Here is a 19,821-nt window from a genome sequence, read left to right on the forward strand (position 1 = left end):
GCTGATCCTGGCTTCAAAATTTTGATATCTTGTTCATCATGGATTTTTTTTTTTTTTTGCCTTTATTAAAAAAAAAAAAAAAAAAAAAAGCAACACATTGTGTTGATTTCTCTTGATTACTGAGCTCTTTGGCTCATCGGCCGGACCCTAGTCCTGGTGCGGACTCCAGGCAGGGCCGTGGGAACTAGGACCACAGGCTCTGGCTGTCAGAGCTGAGAGTTGGAGGCATCTGCGGTTTACAAACCTTTTAAAAAGTTTTGTTCAGACAGAAGTTTATGGGAAACCCTTACGTGTAAAAGGGGAAAAGCGGGTCTGAAGTCTGGAGGGTCCTCAGAAGCTGCCGCTCTTCCCTCCCCCACCTCGAGGTGGCCTCTGAGACCCAGCGGTGAGCTCTGGGGCTCTAAAGATGATAGTTACAGATGACCGGCGTAGACCCACACCCCTCATTTCAGAGCCAAAGAAACTGAGGCCCGGAGGTGGTCGTGCGCTAGGAAGCGGGCGAAGGAGGAAGGAAGGGCAGGTTTGTCGTCTGTTCCCTAGAGGGAATAAAGGCCTTGATTTGTAGCCGTCGTCAATGTCTGTGGTGTAAATGCTCCCCGGGCAACGTCCCAGCATGAGGTCACTGACCGCGAAGCTGGGAAGAGACGGGAGCACCAGCTTTTGTGAGCCGCTGAGTCAGCAGCGGGGAGAACGGCGAGGCCCAGAGCGTGGGGGCGGAGCTGGCAGAGAACTCCGGTCACGTGGCTCCCAGCCTGGGGCTCCGCCCGCCGGCGCCCGCGGTGGGGTCCTTCCCGGGACTTCTTCGTCTCCAGTCAGTGGTCTTACGGGCTTGACCTTCAACCTGTGGGGCGGCGTGAGACACAGATCTCGACATCAGGCTCCCACTCCCTTCCCGGGGGCACCTCTGCTTCGCCCAGCCCTCGCCACCAGCCTTCGAGCCCAGGTAAAGCACCCTCAGGACAGAGGAGGAGGCGGGCCCAGTCTGCTTTCACCCTCTCTTCCGGGAAGACTTCCATCCACAGAAGGAACAAGTGTAGCATTTGAAGTAATACATAGGTAGAATTTTATTACTAAATACCACGTGAGTATACAAAATGCATAATTGAATAACAGCTAAAAAAAATAGTCCAAGAATGTGAAATACACATTTTTTGAAATGATAAAAATGCATCCATGAAAAATATAAAATGTTGCATATATATACAATATATACTTATATATATATATAACATAAATGAAAATTGTAAATAAGAAATGTGTACATCAGTGAACAGGCACGGAAGTTATTTTATACAGCAGCCACTCCAATGAATCAGCTCTATTATTTACAACTTGTATCAAGGAAATCCGGGAGAAAGAGAGTGTTTCCACCATGGTAACATTTAAAAGTTGTTTGCATTGAAAATCAAAAGAGTTTTCAAGTTAATTGACCAAAGGGTAAGGGATCCTCAGTCTGAAGTTGATGGAAGGATCAAGAATGCAGGCCGGACAGGAGTCGAGTCAGCTTTGGGAAAGGGGGTCCACTGGCACCATCTGAACGGCCAACCAGGAGATGGACTGAAAGCAGGGTCTTCCGAGGAGACAGGCTATGGGAACGTTAAGCAGGACGACACTCTTTCTGGCTGGGCGGGGGCCGGCAGGAAGTCCAGGGTAGATTCAAGCATGAGATGGGGTTCAGGTCAGGATACCTCCTGGGTCCCTTCCTGACCTTGACATCCGTGGGTCTGTGATGTGTTTTTCTCAGGGAGGGCATTCAAGTAACAGCACTGGGGCATGAGCAGAGGTTGTGTGCGGCATGGGCCACTCCCCAGGGGGCTCCTTGCCTGGAGCCACCCCACGGGGCCTGAGGGTGTGGATGCTTGGGCCTCACAGCTCCTTCAGGATGATCTGAATCTTGCCATCAAGCTCCCCCATGTCCAGCAGGAAGGCGACGTGGTTGCTGTAGTGCTGGATGATGTTGTTGTCCATGTTGACCAAGATTCTGGAAGAGAAGAGGAGATGTGTCTAGGATGTGGCAGGCCCCTTGTTTCAGGGCTGCTGGGTGACAAGGATGACAGTAACGGTTACCCCCTCTTGGGTGCCAACATTTCGGGCACCTCCTGGACTTTCCCTCTGACCGTCAGAACAACAGAGACGGGTATTCACTGTCCCCCGTTACGGCGGAGGCCACGATCCCCAAGTGGCCGAGCCACACCTCCAACCACGGCCACCGCTGCGCCAGACCACCTCTCCTAATACACACGAGCGTGGACACTTCGAGCGGCTGACGTGAGATGTGTGGAGGATGCGGTGTCCCTTGGTCACCAGGCCGGACCGAGGACTCGGGCACAAAGCGAGAGTTCGAGCACAAGAGGTGTGGTGGGTGGACCAGTGTGGTTTGGGTTCAGTGGGAGGCTGCATTGTGTCATTCGGATGTGCCCGCCTGAGCCAGAGGCGGGTGCCACACGGGTGCCCTCTCGGTTCCACCCCCACGAAGCTGCCATCTCACAGATGGTACAAGAGACTTGAGGGGCTCTGTCCTCTCTCCCCACACCCTCCAGGCAGGGACCTGGGCCAACCCGAGCGGGACCAAGCCTCCGCGCCGTGGGCCTCCGCAGAGGGTCAAGGCCACGGTGTTAGCCAGAGGACACCCCTCTGGCTGCTGCCTCCCCGATGAAGAGCCCGGCAAGACGTGACCTGACCTGACCACACCAGCTTCCCTTTGTAACGGAGTTGAGTGTCTGCAGCCACTCGTCCATCCACCCCACTAGCGTTTGCCAAGGCCGTTCCATGTGCAGGGCCTGCGCCCAGCAAGAACAAGGGCCACACGGAGATCCTAGAGCCTGCCCTCCAGGAATTCAGAATCTAGTAGGGCCCGAGAAAATGACTCTTTGTAACCCTATTACTCCAGTGGGTAGAGGGGGAAGCTGAGGCTCAAAGAAGCACAGGGGTCACACAGTTAAGAGATGGCAGAACTGGACTTGAATCCAGACTTCGGTTTCTTTCTGCTGTACCGGTTTTTTAGAAAGAAAAACAAAAACCCTATGAATGTAAGTTAGGAAGTGGCACATATAAGGAAGGCAAAATCCAGGGCTGGGAAAGAGTTTAGATGGCCGCAAGGTTATTTCAAGTGGGGGGGGGGGGGGGGGAGTCGGGGGGCTGAGGATCTCACGTTACTGCTCCCTGCTTCCAGCAAGTAGCTGTTGGCTTTCCAGGGGAAGCTCCGGGGAGGCGGTAGCCTTGTCCCCATCGTCCCCGGGTCTGGAGGATGGAGGCCTTACAGAAGCAGCGAGCCTAAGCCTATGGCCTGTGTCGGGCCGTCTCTGCAGACGCTGCTGCTTCCAGCAAGGAGGTCTGGGCACAGGCTGCCAGGCCGGAGTGCTGACTGCCAGTGTCTCATTACGGCGCCCCCCTTCCTTAGGTCCTGTCAGCCGTTCCTTCCTTTCACAGAGGGATCCTCGTCCGGGGGCTGCAGGCTGGGAACCGACCGGAGGAGGCCGGGCCTGGGCCAGAGGGGTGAGCGCTTTGCTGGCAGCCGGGTGTGTGATTCAGATAGTGGTATTTACCGGGGGCTTCTAGATGCCAGGCCCTGTGTGCCTTACGTGCATGAACTTGAAGGCTGCCTCCCTCCCACTCCCCTGCCGGGCTCCCCGCGGGCCCCGAGTGCACACCTACACACAAGGGATCCCAGACAAGCCCTCAGACCCCTTCCCTTCAGAGGTCAGTGACAACCGGGCCCTAGAGGCAGGGCTTGTTGGGAACCACTGTCCCAGAATGTGGGCCTCTTGTCCCTTGCCAGCTACTAGCTGTCTTCTGTCCTGGTTCCCCTGAAACGCTTGGCCAGCTGCCGGGAAAACAATGTATTTGTTAATCTTTCAATCACTCAGTGGTGCTTGTAAAGCTGATTGTATCTACCTTTGTCCAGGGGACTCTCAGGAGGGTTCTGTGCAAATAAACTAGGCCATCGATTAGAATTTTCTCTCTTCCTCAGAGGAGGTGAGTCTGACGCTGAGGGAGGTGGAAAATGGGCCCGGCATCTCCTCTCCCCAAAGCGTTTTTGTGGACTCTTCTCATTTAAGCATCTCAGAGGATGCTAGCTCTGAAGTGTTCATGATTGCAGGTGTGGGGGGTGTAGGGTGCTTCTGAAGGGCCGCTGAGTGATGCCCTGGGCTACGGGGTTAGGCAAATACAAGACTTGGCCACAGTCTTTGTTTGCACATCACTTGGCAGTTAGAGGAACAAGCAGGAGGCGAGGTAAAAAATGGGTGCATGCACAGGCTGGAGACAGGCCGGGATTCCTTCTGCTGGTTACGAACTACTCTGAACCTCAGTTTCCTCATCTGTAGAATTACAGATAATCACACCGAACTATGCCTGGGACTCATTTAGCCCAGCACCTGGCACACAGGACGTGCTCCACACGTGGACGCTATCATCTACCACGGGGGCTGGGGCATCCTCGCGTGTGTACCCCCACCCCCAAATCACACCGACACGTTTCCTAGCCCCTCAGCGCAGCCTGCAGTGGCATCCATCAGGGAGCCTGGTGGCCCAGGTGCCGCTGCAGCTGGGGGGGCGTGGGCACTGGCACCAAGGGGAAGTAGGGCTGGGCTTGTCTGGGCAAAGCAGGGCCTGCCCTCTGCTATGAGGTGGATTCCGTCCCAGAGAACATGTGAGCCCCAATCTGAAACCGAAACTTGGAAGAAAAAAGCCCACAAAAAACCCTAGGCGCTCATACAACCAAAACCCAACGGATCCTTCTCCAGGGGCTGCAGGACCGCACACCCCCCCCCCCCCTCCCTGCCCTTCTGGGGGAGGCTGCTGGGAACCAAAGAGGAGGGAGGGCTAGAGGCCAACCCCCGGGCCTGACTGGACGGGGCCTCAGCCTGGGAACAAAACCTGCCTGGCTTTGCAAAGCCTTCTAAAAAGGAAAGCCCGTAGTCAGTGGCCACGGGGCGATGCCCAAGCACCTTCCAGGGCCGCTAGTAAGTGTAGCTGGAGTTACACCATCTAGAGCAAGAGGATGGGGTCTGAGCTGTGGGCAGAGGGCTGGGAGTGGGTCCTCTGGGTAGGGAATGGCGCTGACAATTCCTCACTAACCCGAGGCCCCAGGCTGGGCAGGTGCAGGGACTCAGTTCACAAGGGCTGTGAAGGTCCAGCTCACTGGCTCTGACCACGGGACCCAAACCTGGGAAGGCGGTCACCACATGGCCCTCCGTCTCCCCTTGCCAAGGGATCTCCCGGGCAGATAGCAAAGGGTGCTGTGGTGTTTAGCACTAATCCCCAGGAACATATGGAAGGTCCTGCACCGCTGGACCCTCTGCAAGGTAAAGCTTTATTCTCTGCTGCCTCATCCAGACCTGAGCGGGAGGCCTGGGGAGCATCCCCGGGGGGCTCCCTCAAAACCACATCAACCACTACCCCCTTTCCAGACTCATCAGCAGCTTTGCCCTTCTGGGGCCCCCTGACTCGGCCTGTGGCCACATTGCTGGGCCCTTCTGCCTCCACGCCATTACTCTGCTGCTCCTGCTCCTGGATATTCCTTATCACCTCCAAGCCTCAATTTCCCCATCTGTGAAGCATGGGTAATGGGTATCTACTTCATAGTGTGGCTGTGAGACTTAAGTGAGCTACTCGTAGCCCAGTATCTGGCACATAGTCAAGTGAATGGTGGTCACTATCATCATCGTTATAATCAAATCACTTGGCTATCCAGCAGCCTCGGAATTTGGACCTGGGTCTTCTGATCTTTGAACCTGCGCTGCCCCTCCACCTGTGGTCTCTACAAAGACCCTTCCATCAGTCTGCCACTCCTTTCCTTCCTGGTGGTGTTCAATGTCCGGTCTCTGCAGGTGGCCTTGCCTGACTGGGGCTTTCCACTCAACCCCACACCCCTCATCCTTTCCACGAAGCCAAGTACAAATGCTGTTTGGCATGGGCCAGGCAGAGCACACTTGATGGGAGCTCCCAGAGCCAACACTTTTAGAGGGAAAGGGGCAGGGGCGCCTGGGTGGCTCAGTCGGTTGAGCATCTGACTCTTGGTTTCGGCTCAGGTCATGATTTCACAGTTCGTGGGTTTGAGCCTTGAGTCAGGGTCTGCGCTCATAGTGCAGAGCCTGCTTGGGATTCTCTCCCCACTTTCTGTCTGCCCCTCCCCTGCTCACGTGAATTCTCTCTCTCAAAAATAAGTAAATATTAAAAATTAGAATAAAAGAATAAAATAGAGGGAAAGGGGCAGCACAGGGGGAAGGGGGAGGGAGAGCTGTTATGAGCACTTACCCCCGCTTACATTTCTTGTAGACTTTGTAAATGTTCTCTTCAGGGAACCCATACTTCTCAGAGATCTGGAAGAAAACAGTAGGGGATGTGTTGTCTGCTGCCCAGACTGGATCCATTCCAGCCTTTCATACTAGGACTTTTTATTTCCTGATTCTGAATGTAACATACATCCATACTGTGGAAAAATCCAGAGAGGACAATTTCAATAGTCCCTAATCCTGTTTCTCAGAGATAAACGCTACTGACATCTGGGTGTGCCCTTCCCCATCTTTTGGCCATGTGTACAGATCTTTTATGTTCCACCCAGACAGCTTTATAGAACTGTTTTTAGTTATCACTGTATGTTATGAGCCTTCCCGCATCACAACAGGCTCCTGAAAAACTGCATGTTTAGTGGCTGTAAAATACCCCAAAGAGCAGCCTCCAGGTCCCCAACCTTCGCCTCTAGTCAGAACCACACTGTTCCAGCGGGTTCCACTCACCAGCTGCCGACTTCGGGCAAACTAACTGGGGAAGCCGGTCGAAGCGCCTACCTCACAGGGGTGCTCACGTGACCAATCTGGCCCGTGTAAAACACCTGGGTCGGTTCCTGGCGGTGGAAGGCCTCCATCAATGCTCACTGTTGTCCTTTTAGAAGGGGAGTGGTGGGGACGCTCCCACCCTGTCGCGAGGGGGATTATCGAAATATTGCCCCCTTCTAGGCAGGAATTACTAACCCCATTGGATGGGGGAGGATGCTGGGCTCAACCAAGGCCCAGCCGGATCCCTGGTCTCCTGCCCCATCCCAACCGTCACGACCCAAATCACGGGTGCTCCTTCTGCAGACGAAGAACCTGCAGCTCCGAGGCCCGTGAGTGTGGCCGTGAGAGCCAGCCCGCTTCTCCCAGACCACCGGAAGTTTCCTCCGGGGCAGATGGGTCTGGTCTGGTCCCAGCTCCACCACCCGGAGGGCAGACTCTGAGCCGGTCACCAGCCTCGGCTTCCTCGTTTGCAAAACGGGCACAATAACGGGGTAAACGCACAGCGTGGTCCTGCGCAGGGACCGAGAAGATTACGTGAAGGGCCCAGTGCGGGGCCTGTGCCCTGGTGAGAGGCTCAGGCAGAGGTTACTCTGCAGTCTGGCGTTACTGGCTGCGGCGAGCCTCAGACCAAGGGCTTCAGACTGACGTTCTCTCTGGGCCTTTTAGGAAGAGGGTCAGGTTTGGCTCCTCAGTTATTCTCCGCCCTGCCGGAGATCCCTCCAGTCCAGAAAAGTTCTTAGGCTATTTGTTTTAATGGCTATATGGCTAGAAGCTTCCAGGAGGAAGATCTCCATTCACTCGAAAGGACTTAGGTATTTTCTAACCATAAATTGTACAAAGACGGCGTAGGCTGCCCCGTGTGGCGGTGAGCTCCCCATTCCTGGAAGGACACGAGTCAAGAGCGGGTACCTGCCTGGGGAGAGAGCTCAAATACCAGATGGGGACCCTTTTAGGTACTGTCCGGCCCAAAGATTCTGAGTCAATATTCAAGTGACGTTAGTGGCCTTTTGTGAGCCCAGCTTCTGGGGCTGGTGCCGACCAAGCAGGGTGGACGGGATGTGAAGTGACCAGGAGGGGATAGCCGAGTGGAGAGAGCTTGGGCTGGACGGTAGCTCTGTCACTTCGGCAAGTCGCCCAACCACTGGAAGGCCGTTTCCTTGTGGGAAATGAAGAGATAATGATAGTACCCACTTTTCAGGGTTAAGAGAATATGGTGAGCTAGCAAATGCAGCTTGCTTGACACGATGCCTGGCACATAGTGGGTCTTCAGTAAAAGGAAGCTGGTGCTATTATTAGATTCATCCCTCCACGCCCCCCCCCCCACCCCTCCGCCCCCCGCCTGGCATCTTGGACCTGTCTGGCTTTACTCTGTGGTTGGACCTTTAAGCACAGCCGGCCCTGGTGGAGGCTTGTGTTTGCTCGGTTTTAAGCTGAGGCACAAAGCTGCTGTGGGTTTTGTTCAAAGCTCTTTTGCCCGCTCTGGCAATCTGGGGGGTTGGGGAAGGTCTCCTTGCCCAGACACCACCTTTGGCTGCCCCCGCCAGTGCCCCCCAGCCAACCACAGGCGAGAGGAATGAGGCCCCCTGGAAAAGAAAAAAGAGAGTCTCTGGGGCCTGGCCTTTTTGGGTTTCATTCCCATTAAAACAGAAACAGGTTTGCAAAGCCAACAAAAAGCTCTGGCCTGTCAGACAGCAGCCATCAGATTAGGGAGGATTTATGGTGTGTGTGCCTCCCAGGGTGGGGCCAGGGTTCTGGCTTCGAGATAACATCACAGAGGCACGCCCCCACCAGCCAGGCCCGCAGGCACCCCTGAAATGGGGTGGGACAGGTGGACCATCAGAAAGCCAGGGTTCCAGCATATTCCTTCTCAGCGGCTTCCTGTGGGAAATCAGAACTGTGTAGTGAAGAGTGGGGACAGGAACTCAGAGTGGGGTCCGGCCAGCGCTGGGCGGGGTTCACAGGGCCTCTTACCGCATTCCTCAGCCCCTTCAGGTCTGGCGTCTTCAACATGAGGGCGTCAAACACCTCCTCGGTCTCCCTCCGCACATACAACAGAACTGAGAGGCAAAGGGGTGGCTTTAGTGGTGAGGGGAGGGTCAATGAGCCGGGGAATACCTCACGGGATGGGGGAATCTTCAAAAGTATCATTTCGGGCATTCGATTGAATTCTGCAGGAAAGGCAAATCCTCGCTGAGGGTCCGTACCCAGATGGGAAATCCCACGGGCTCTGCAGGCCCCCCTCAGACTGTGCTGATCTGGGCAGGTTGGAATCCCTGCTCTATCACCTGCCAGCCAGGTGACCTTGAAGAAGATATTGTTACATCACTGAGCCTCGCTTTATCCAAATGGGAAATGGAGGTGGCTCCACCCCCTATTTCACAGGGGTGTTGGGGAATTAATGACATGACATTTTAAACACCAAGTGCGGTACGAGGCTCCGTGCAAGGTTGCCAGAAGCTTTTGATCTTGGCTGCTGGCTGGTTTCTTCCTGATGATCAGCTATAGCCCCCCGAGGTTTGGGCACATCCCCCTCTCCCAGGAAGTTACAGATTTAGGCTGTCAGAGCCAGAAAGCCAGGTATGGAAACCCAATGCTGTTCCCACCCCAGAAGAGAAGGGGGGGGGGTTGCCCAACATAATGGACCTGTTGCCTCGGCCCAGCTGCTGTGGGATGCCCAACAAGGGACATGCCCACGAGGCCAGTGGAGGCAGAAGACCTCCGGCTCCACTGTCAACTCTCCAAGCACCCTGCGTGTCACCCTTACTCCACCCTCAAGTCGTGGCCCAAATCCAGCTCCAAAGAGCTCCTTGCGCCCTCTCTGCTGGGTGGGTGCCGCCCCGGCTGCCGGGCCAGGATTGGCGTTTGAGGCTTGGGGGAAGGCCCTGTGGGGGGCTGGGGGCCACGCGGTGGGCTCAGAGAACAGATGGGCCGGGAGTGAGGGTACCTCTCTGAAGATCGTCTTCCTTGGCCTTTTTGGAGGGCAGAGACTCAAACTCCTCAGCGAAGGGTGAGCAGGAGCGCTTCAGAGGCAGCCTGGGGGGTGACAGGGAGGGGCTCGTGAGGAACCCGGGACTTCCCAGAGTTGAAAGGGGCCCCAGATGTGCAGAAAACCCCATGAAGGCAGGCACAGCGCAGGAGGACGGCGGTGAAAGCAGCAGGTTCTGGAGGTGGGACTGCCTGGGTTCGAATCCCACTCACTAGCTGGGTGACTCGGGATGAGTCTCTTAGTCCCTCAGTGTCCCCTTCTATCAAATGGGGTGACAATTAGGTAAGGCCAAGAGTACTTCATAAAGTTGTGAGGCTGAAGGACGTCACACAAACTGCTTTCAGAACAGCGTGTGACACACAGTTGCGTCTCAGTAAATATGGACTCTCGTTTCATCATCAGCGTGTTGTTCTTTTTCGGGAGAATCCACTCGGATGTGAGGCGGGGAGAGGGGGAAGCGTGGTGGCATTTGGAGGAAGACAGGCTTCGGTTCCAGCCCACCTCTGCTACTTAAGAGCTGTGTGAGCCTGGCCACGTCACTTCACTTCTCTGAGTCTCCATTTCCTCATCCGTAAAGCAGGGCAATAACCCCTGCTCGCCTGGCTGGCTGGCACTGTGGTTCGGTGTGAAAGCACCAGAGGAAAAGTACCCCTTGTCTATGGGGGAAGAGACTGATATCGACACTAAGGTGCTTTCTTATGTGTGCTTTTCCTCTCACATGGCCCCCCCATCCCTGCCTCAAGCCCACGAGGCCATCTTTCCATTTTTTCCCTCGGACAGATCTCTAGGCTGACACAGGGGAGGATGGGGCCCTTCGGGGCGCCTCCCTCCCTCCTCAAGTCAGGGAGGGGGTGTGTGTGGACCCCTCAGTTGGTCCTCCAGCACTGTGGCCCCTCCTAACTCTCCAAATCTGTGCTACCATCTCAGAGGCCTTTTCTTTCCCTTTTTACAAGCAGGTGTCTCGCCAGAGATTCGCCAGCTTTTCACATAAAACAAACCCATAAAAACGCAGGCAGTTTCAGTGAGAAAGGAGCGTGAATGTAGCTTGGGGGTTGGGAGCAGAGTCCCATGGCTGCTTCCTCTGTGCCCAGGCCCTGGCTTGGGGGGGCAGCACAAGCAGCAGGGGGCCAGGCGGGGGGCGGGGGGGGGGGTGAGGCCCTTACCTGTTGGAGCTGCTCTGACCTGCCGAGGGCACTGCCTGCAACGAAGAGAGAAGACATTCTCCATCACAGGCAGGCAGGAAGATGAGAGGGGCCTTCTGCTGCTGGTGGCCTTCTGGGGGGAGGGGGCACAATCTTTGTGGGGGTGAGGTGGGGAATGCGGTTGTGATGGCTTTCCAGCCCATTCTGCTCAGATTTAGTCCTCCTAGGTGAGCTGAGATCTTGAGCGGAAAGGGAGCATCCAGCCCAAGTGGAAGGGTCGGGGACTGAGCCTGGAGGTGCTAAAGGAACGCGGCCAGCTCCATGAGCCCCACCTGAGCCCCAGCTCACCCAGAAGGGTCGGGACTGCACACCATCAGGCAGGGCAGTGGAAGCCGAGGCACAGGGGAAAAGGGGGTGGGGGGAAGGGCACTCTCCGGAGGGTTCCAGAGACTGTCTGTGGCAGTCATCACCGGTTCCGTGAGGTGAGGCACCGGGCCTGGTGAGTGCCTCCCGAAGGAACGCACCCAGCAGGAGGCAGAGTCGGGACCGAGCGGCCCCCAGGCTCATAGGTGCGAGGGTGCCTCCCTCTTCCCCACAGAGCAGCCGTCAGCCTGGCTACAGGGCCCTCAATCCCGAGAGCGGTCATCTCCCAACTCGGGGCCTCTGGCTGGGGAGAGACACTAGGGTGATGCGGCCACCTGACTGTGGGGCCACAGAGTGCTTCTGGGGCGGGGCAGGGAAGGGAGGATGGTGGGCGAAGGAGGCCTTTAAGTGTGGACCACGGGCCACATCCGAACTAGCTGCTCTCGGGGCACCTGGGTGGCTTAGTCGGTTAGGCAGCTGGCTGTTGGTTTCGGCCCAGGTCACGATCTCACGGTTCGTGGCTTCGAGCCCCATGTCGAGTTCCATGCGTGGAATTCTCTCTCTCCCTCTCTCTGATCCCTGCTCCTATTCTCTCTCTCTCTCTCTCAAAATAAGTAAATCAACTTAAAAAAGAAAAAAAGAACTGCCTGCTCTTTCCGTTCCAGAATCTCTTATTGTTCGAGGTCAAGGCACTGAACGCATCTTGGAGGGCAAGGGCTGTTTCTGCAAACAGTCCCACCTACACGGAGGGACCTCAATGGCAGGAAATAGTCAGACTGTTTAATATGGAAGCAAACTACTAGATAGGCCCTGGAGTCTCGATTCTGCCACTGAGCTATGGTGTGGCCTTATCTGGAAAGTGGAGAGGACAGCAGTGTCTGCCTCACAGGATGGCTCACTGGCCTGAGAGGTGGTACAACTAGAATTCCCGGGCGTGGCTTCTAAAGCCGAGGTGCCTGCGTCCACACTCTGGCTCTGCCATGTACCGTGTGGTTTTGGTCTCCGCCTCAACGTCCAGCCCACAAGTCCAGGGAGAGTCGTAGTATCGATCTCCCGGGGAGGTAGTGAAGGTTAACGCAGCCGGCGCGTGGACCGTGCTGACAGCGGCACCTGGCGCACAGCGAGCGCTCGCGGGCATTGCCGCCACCATCGTGATCCACACAGCTTTGATTCGGCTGCAATCTAATTTGGGGCTCAGAAATTCGGACCCTCCGTGTGTGCCCCAGGTGTGAACGCTTTGGTGGTTATGAAATCCCTTTCTTCGTTAACCTTCTTCTCCCCAGTAGAAAAGTTTCACTAATGTTACATATGGATGTATGTCCATGTTTTTAATCCCCTGGGATTCAATACAAGTATTTGCATCTTGATGTTAAAAAAAAAAAAAAAAGTCGGGGGGGGGGCGGGAAACACACCTGGGTGGTTCAGTCGGTTACGAGTCTGATTCTCGATCTCGGCTCAGGTCACGATCTCACGGTTCGAGAGTTCAAGCCCTGCATCAGCTTGGGACTCTGTCTCTTTCCCTCTCTCTCTGCCCCTCCCCCACTCACTCTCTCTCTCAAAATAAATTCATTAACTTAAAAATGTATATACATTGGGGCCTATAAACATCTGAATTGGTCTGTAGTGGCAGAGTGGTAGGTTTCTCCTTTCTGGTCTGTGCTGATCAGACCCCACCCAGGGGCCAAGACCCTCTCTGGCCCAAGACCCTCACCCCTCCGGGACGCTGCAGGCTGGAGAAGTGCACATTAGGGATGAACAGCACCGGTGGGGTCTCCAGGTCAGCCTCAGGCCGCAAGTAGGTGGTCTCATTGCCCCTGAAGCCAGACAGCAGGCAGCCCTTCATACCTGCTGGGAAAAGGAAGGCACTGCATCCGAGGCCCCTCTGTTCACGTCCCAAGCCTCTGCCCTCCAGTCTCCTTCTCCCCTTCACCCCAGGCCAGCCCAGCCCCTGACTCATCCCCACTGACCACTGTTGCTGGAGTCGGGGCACTTGACCTTCCTCCGGAACTGCTTTCGTTCATCATCCCGCATTTTCCTTTCTGCTCCCTGCCGGGAAGAGGGCAAAGGGGGTCACCCAGGGCCTTGGGAGGGGTTGGCTGCTTTGCATCTTAAATCTGGACCAGCCATCCAGTGCTGCTTTCTTTCCAAAGTGAGACCGGGAGATGGGAAAGCACCAGCTCCCAGCCTATGCGGCCCAGCCCAGCCTTGTCTGAGGCCAGTACAGGCCACAAGAGAGAAACAGATGTGGAGAGAGAGGAACAGAGAGAGAAACAGAAGAGGGAAGTGGAGTCAGAGAGGGATGCGAAGAAGAAAGAGAAACGAGAGAGACAGACACAGAAAGAGACACGGAGAGATGCTGAGATCTAGAAAGAGATCTTCAGAAAGAGACAGATGAGAGACAGAAGCGCAGAGAGCCCGGGGAAAATGCACACAGGGGCCAAGGCAGACAGTGACGAGCACACAGAGGAGAGAGGGGTTTGGAGATCAAGAAGCAGAGACAGACCGACACACCCCACGCGGCTGGGGAGGACGCGAGGGTGGGGGCTGGCCCTCCTCCCCGCCGGGGCCCAGCAGAGGGCCCGTCCACCCCAGCCACCTTGTCACAGAAGATCTTGATCTGGCAGACGGCGCGGTGCACCAGGCGCTCAGCGCCCGAGCCACAGTCGTAGGTGTCGATCTGCAGGTTCAGGGGGACGCCCTTCACCCCCTTCTGCGAGGAGAAGTCTGTGCTGAGGCAGTTGACACCGATGAACACCTGGGGACACACAGGAGAGCTGGATAAACAGCCTGCGCCGGCGGCCAGCCCTGCCGTCCCACAACCGCCCTGCATATCGAGCCGGGGAAACGGCGCCCCTGGGAGGCACCTGTCACCACCTCTTTTCCAGATGGACAGACTTGTGCCCAGGGCAGCGGGCCAGCTTTCCCCAGGGGACACAGGGGGTGCATGGAGCACCTAGTGGGCCTGTCATGGGGAGTGGGACGGCTGGGGTCTCAACCCAAAGCCTCCCGCCCAACTCCGACGGCAGTCTGGGGTGGGTCTCAGCTGGGCACTCCCTGCCAAGCTCGCCTGACGACTGTCTGCCTGACGGACTCCTCCGTGGGGCACCAGGGCCAGACCCCGCTCCAGACTGGCCACTGTTCTCTGGGACATTTCCCTCGGAAATGGTCCTGACCTGCACAGGTAGGGGTGGGGTGCGGTGCCCGAGCAGATCCCCTTCTTTCCTCGGCTGTGGGGGGCCAGGCCCCCGGGCGCATGCCTGACATACCTCCCCCTCAGCCAACTCAGCCCTAATGCAGCTCCCACCCAGCTCACGCCTGAGAGAGACCCAAGCCTGGGGGCTTAAGAGGCTGTGAGAAAATCCCAACCGAAACCCTCCTCTCCCTTCCTACGAAACTCTTTCCCCGCCTCCCCAAACTGGAGGCCCCAGTCCCTCCTCTGGCCCCTGGCATCTGTTTGAATAATAATAATCCCTCACGTTTGTGCCTCCTTTTGTGTTTTCGGAGCCCCTTCAGCTCCGTTTCCTCCAGGCGGCCTGGACCGCTCCATGAGGCAAACCGGGAGACAGGACCCAGCTCCCCCGCTTGTCTAGGCCAGAAATGTTCTTGCCAGGGCTGGACTCAACCGTGGAATGATAGGGCAGGCCTGGCCCAAGGAGGCAAAGGGACCCAGTCCCTGAATGTCACCCAGTCCCTGAGTGTCAGACTAGTGCCCTGTCCACAGTGCCGGCTCTCCAAACAGAAAACCAGGGCACAGAGAGGCCCAGAAGCACACGGAAAGTTGGCCTTAGGCACCAAATGGCTGGTATGAAAGAGTCACCAGAGGCTCCATTTTCAGGCCTCTCCAGTGGGTCTGGCGCCGGGCCCATCTCTTAGACACGCATGATCCCATGGAATAAATCCCCACCCCAGCCCCAGGAGGTGGACTCCTTTCCCTCCTTACGGACGCGGGAAACCATGTAACGGATCTCAGCCTCATCTACCAGACTCCAAAGCATTTCTCCTGCCACACTGACGGCCTGCAAGTCAGGGAAGCTGGTGTCCTCGGTGGCTTACCGTGTGACCTTGCACGAGCTCAGTTCTCCCATCTGGTGAGTGGGTGGATCGGATTCGTAACGGCAGCCACCGCTTAGGTGCCAGACCGTGCTCTACTGTCACTTATCTCCCGTGATCCTCCCGTCAACCTCTCAGTGGGTGCTACAACTGCACCCCAATTTGATGGCTGAGGCGCCGGTCCGAGGTCACGGAGCTGGAGGAAGGCCTAGCCCTTCTGGCTTTAGAGCCACTGCTGTGTGCCCTGCCTCCTCCGTAGGCGCCCTCATCAGAGCGGCTGCCACAATCCCAGGTGCCCACCTGGGGACTTGTGAGTGACCAGCCCCACCACAGCCACACACTGACCTTGGCCTCCTCGTTGACATTCCACACGAAGGACAATGCATTATAGGCCACCTCCTCGATGTGTTGCACGGTGTTGAAGTTTTCTTTGCAGTCGGCTGAAACCACAGGAGACCAGGAGAGTCAGGAGGAAAGGGGTTTGGGGACGTGGTGGGGAGGTGTTTGTACTGTCTTCCCCAAGAACCATCCCTCAATTGGGGTGAGGGGGGGGCAGGGGCAGGTGAGCAGGGGGAAGGAAGGACTGATTGCTGTGCCCTGAGTTGCAGATGCAAAAACTGAGGTCCAGCCTGGGAAGCAGATCTGCCCACACCCCACAGAGAATCCCTAACTCTGCCAACTAGGTCAGGGCCCTCATGATTTTGGGGTGGGGTTTAGCGTTCTCACTGGGACTGTGATTGAGGAGATCTCCCAGATAAAATACTAGTAGTAGTGATGAGGGCAGTGATGGGGGTAGGAATATCGAACAAACGGTAGAACCACCACCCCGTTTATTGAACACGTCAATGTGGCGAGCCCTCTGTTAATCCTCACGACGATGCTATGTATACGCAGTTTACACACGCAAAAAATGAAGCTCGGAGAAGTCGGGTCACTTGACCAGGGTCACACAGCTTAAAAAAAAAAAAAGGCACAGCAAGAATGGAGCTCAGCTTTGGCCCCTGAACACAGGCTCCTACCCACTTGCTATGTAGCCTCTCAGTTAAGTCACAGAATCACCCCTATGTATATCATGTTCTCCAGTACACGTGCTCCCAGGCAGAAGAAACAGCACGTAGGCAGGCAGGGCGGCTGGCCTTATTCCATTTGACCGCTGAAGAAACTGAGGCTCGGAAAGGGGAGGCGACACAGGTCACACGGTCAGAAGAGTGTGGAGCCAGAACCTTGAGGCCCGAGGATGGGCTGTGCCTCCTACGTGCCCCATCCCAGGGCCTGGGGCAGGGATGAGGCGGCACCTCATGCCTCTTCCCCGGGCCCCCTAGCTGCTGACAGAGCCGAGGTCCCAGCTCCCAGAGCAGAGCTCTCTTGCACCGCCCTTCAAACCTTCCCAGTCACCAGCTGCCTGCTCTCTTGTCTTATGAATTTGTGTCTCAATTGGCTAAGCCCCCCGTGGGGACAAGCAGGCCAGGGGTCTATTTATCCAACACTGTTGGGGTCTCTAGGGCACTGTTTATCCCAAAGCAACACAGTAAAATGCCACAGCCTGCAGCCAACAGATGCAAATCCCTGCAAACCCCATAGTTATGACCTGGAGACAGGGGCCAGGCAGGCGGCTGGGGTCAGAAGGAAGTCCTGCAGAGATCACAGAGGGCTGGGGAAAGGGGCACTTCAAGACCTGACTGGGGTGAGTGTGTGTGTGTGTGTGTGTGTGACAGAGAAATTGCGGGGGGGGGGGGGGGGCAGAAGGGAGGGAGACGGAGAGAGGAGGCTTGGGTGGGCTCTCACCCACATCGATGACACGCTGCTTGGCAGTGGGTTGCCGGGAATGCCAGTGCTTCCAGAAGCGTAGCTGCTCTACCGGGACTTTCTCGTTGTCAAAGACCACCATCACCACACTCTGCAGGCACAAGCAGCCACAGTGACTCCCAGCCTCCCGGAGAGGCCCAGGCATCCCCTGACCCTTCCCAGAGCCTTGGTCCGGTACCCCTGCCCTTTTGCCTCGGTTTCCCACACTCTATGGCAATGGACAGTTATCCTAGGGTCCTCGTCAGGCAGGGCTGGCCCAACCATCCTACCCCTTTCCCAAGCTGCTCCAGGGGCAACATACCTTGACTTTGTTGGAGGACAAGGCAAGGCCTTTGCCGCCTGCTGGGGTCCGCAGGGTGATGGGATAGAACTGGCCTTTGTTGAGGTAGGCCATAGGCGACTCCCCTGACTTGATGTGGATGGCTTTGGGGGAGCCCAGGGTGTACTCAAAGTCACTGCAGGGAAGAGAGGGTGAGGGCAGTAAGGCTGAGCTCCCAGGCAGGAGTATCCCAGAGGGCAGTGGGGCAGGGAGCCTGAGGTTGTGCTATGGATTTGCTGTGTGACCTAGTAAATCACTCAACCTCCCTGGGCCTCAGTTTCCACACTTTTGGTTTCTTTCCTTCCTTTTTCCTCTTTCTTTTCTTTCTCTTTCTTTCTCTCTCTCTCTCTCTCTCTCTCTCTCTCTCTCTCTCCCTTTCTTCAAGATTTTTAAAATTATTTTTAAGTAATCTCTACACCTAATATATGGCTCGAACTTACAACCCTGAGGTCAAGAGTTGCATGCTTTACGACAGCCAGGCGTCCCTGGAGTTTCTATTTAGTGGTTTCCTTGAGCCACAATCCTGCTGAATAATAAATAATGGAAACCAGAGAGACCCCTGAGGGGTGACAAAACCATAGGAGAGACTAAGGGCAACAGAATCTTGGTTTTTTTGTTTTGTTTTTGTTTTTAATGTTTATTTATTTGAGAGAGAGAGAGAGAGAGAGAGAGAGCGAGCGCCTGTGCGTGCACAAGCGGGGGAAGGGCAGACAAGCGGGGGGAAGGGTGGATGTGGGGGGGGGCGGGGGGGGGGGACAGAGGATCCAAAGCAGGCTCTGTGCTAACGACAGAGAGCCCATGTGGGGCTTGAACCCACGAACCATGAGATCATGACCTGAGCCGAAGTCAGACAGACTGACCGAATGAGCCACCCAGGTGCCTCAGAACCTCAGTGTTTTAAACAGGGCTCTGAGCCCCTTTTCAGCCCAGGAAACAAATGGAGAAATCAGTCTCTTTCCTTTCATGTGCCTTCACTCTCCTCTTCCCATTCATTGATGATGGCTACTCTGGGGACAGTATGAGGCTCTGTCTGTAGCCCCCGGCCTACTGCCCAAGTGGCCAAAGTTCCAGAGCAGCTGAGTTACCTCTTGGGGCTGGGATAGTCTTCTGGACACGGGGGTTCTGGGGACGTTTTCAGGATATCTGGGAAGAGCAGTGACTGCAGAGAAACACAATTCAGAGAGAATAAATGGCCACATTCAGGCTCCTGGGGCCTCATCCCGGGCCTGCTCCATACAGCTGTGCAGGTTGTTTAGTGCACAACTGGAACAACAGTACATGGCAAACCTGCCTCTGCTCTAGGACTTTTCACCCCATGGATTCCAAACCTCTGATCTCCTCACTGTCTTCTCCCCTTCTGCACATGCATGCACATATCCAGGGATGCTGTGAGGGGTATGGGGGTGGGCCCTCACCTCCTGTGGGTCATCTTTGAAGGTGCTGTCAGGCTGCCAGCGCTGTGTGGGCGGCACCCCATGAATGCTCTCAAACAAGGAGTTGAGGGAGCTGTTATCATACACATCACTGGTGGGCAGCAGGTAGCTGTCCACAGAGCCAGCTTCCAGCTTGCCAGGGCCTGCGGGGAGGGGAGCTGCCTTGCCCGGAGTGGGCACGGCCCCCTCCAAGCTCATCAGGTTATTCTTCTTGAGCACATCTGGGTACTCTGGGGCTCCAGACACGTTCTCGGTCAGGAATTTCATGAGATGCGTGGGACTTTCAAGGGGAGCGAGGTCCATCTCATAGTCCATGCCATGGTAGTACCTGGGGAGAGAGGAGGGCTGAGTGAGTGCCCCTCTTCTCTCCAGGGGCAGGGGGATCCTTGGCCGGATTGGAGGGTGAGCACCGACCTTCTTTAACACAACGTCACGTCGGACCTTCCCGACTCGCATGACTCAGGGCACAGTACCAGGCCCGTTTGTCACAGGGATGAGCGGGGAGGAGGGTGTCAAGAACGGAACAAAGTACCGGCTCGGGGCTGAAGGGAAAACATCTGCTTTATCTTTTACTGTCCTTGGTAATGTTAAAAACTGAAATTTTATTTATCTCTTATCCAGAGTCCAATGTCTCCACTTTAAAACACCTGTATTCGGTCATCAATACAGTGTGTGTGTGTAGGGGGTGGCAGTGTGTATTTGTGAGTACAGTTAATATATGTTCAGAAAAAGGTCTAGAAGGATATACCCCAAACTGTTAAGGGCGGGGAGGGGAGTCGGAATACAGGAAACTTTTACTTTCTACTTTATACATTTCTATAGAATTTGAATATTTTATAACAAACAGGTATTACTTTTGTAATCAGAAAAGCTAACAACATTAAAAGAAAAATTAGTTTTCAGAGAAGTCCCACACACTAAACCCTATTGTTTCTAGCATGGA

At 55.7% G+C, this 19,821-nt stretch overlaps 1 protein-coding gene across 3 annotated transcripts in view; it reads right to left on the minus strand.

The window, feature by feature from the left end:
- Positions 1 to 967: 967 nt before the first annotated feature.
- GRHL3 (grainyhead like transcription factor 3) overlaps positions 968 to 19,821 on the minus strand; it is a 34,702-nt gene continuing 15,848 nt past the window's right edge. For 2 of the 3 annotated variants that reach the window (XM_078452205.2, XM_078452207.2), the window contains exons 4-16: positions 18,861 to 19,206; positions 18,531 to 18,604; positions 17,428 to 17,581; positions 17,106 to 17,217; positions 15,666 to 15,760; positions 13,867 to 14,025; positions 13,238 to 13,316; positions 12,982 to 13,118; positions 10,929 to 10,963; positions 9,724 to 9,812; positions 8,751 to 8,836; positions 6,259 to 6,323; positions 968 to 1,981 (exon numbers count right to left, since the gene is read on the minus strand). In XM_078452205.2, the coding sequence (XP_078308331.1) occupies positions 1,867 to 1,981; positions 6,259 to 6,323; positions 8,751 to 8,836; positions 9,724 to 9,812; positions 10,929 to 10,963; positions 12,982 to 13,118; positions 13,238 to 13,316; positions 13,867 to 14,025; positions 15,666 to 15,760; positions 17,106 to 17,217; positions 17,428 to 17,581; positions 18,531 to 18,604; positions 18,861 to 19,206 (1,546 nt within the window). In that variant the 3' untranslated portion in view covers positions 968 to 1,866. The remainder of the gene's footprint in view (positions 1,982 to 6,258; positions 6,324 to 8,750; positions 8,837 to 9,723; positions 9,813 to 10,928; positions 10,964 to 12,981; positions 13,119 to 13,237; positions 13,317 to 13,866; positions 14,026 to 15,665; positions 15,761 to 17,105; positions 17,218 to 17,427; positions 17,582 to 18,530; positions 18,605 to 18,860; positions 19,207 to 19,821) is intronic. The other variant, XM_078452206.2, reaches the window with a different exon arrangement.

Source organism: Panthera onca, chromosome C1, assembly GCF_046562875.1.
Source record: "Panthera onca isolate mPanOnc1 chromosome C1, mPanOnc1 haplotype 2, whole genome shotgun sequence".
NCBI classification, from domain to species: Eukaryota; Metazoa; Chordata; class Mammalia; order Carnivora; family Felidae; genus Panthera; species Panthera onca.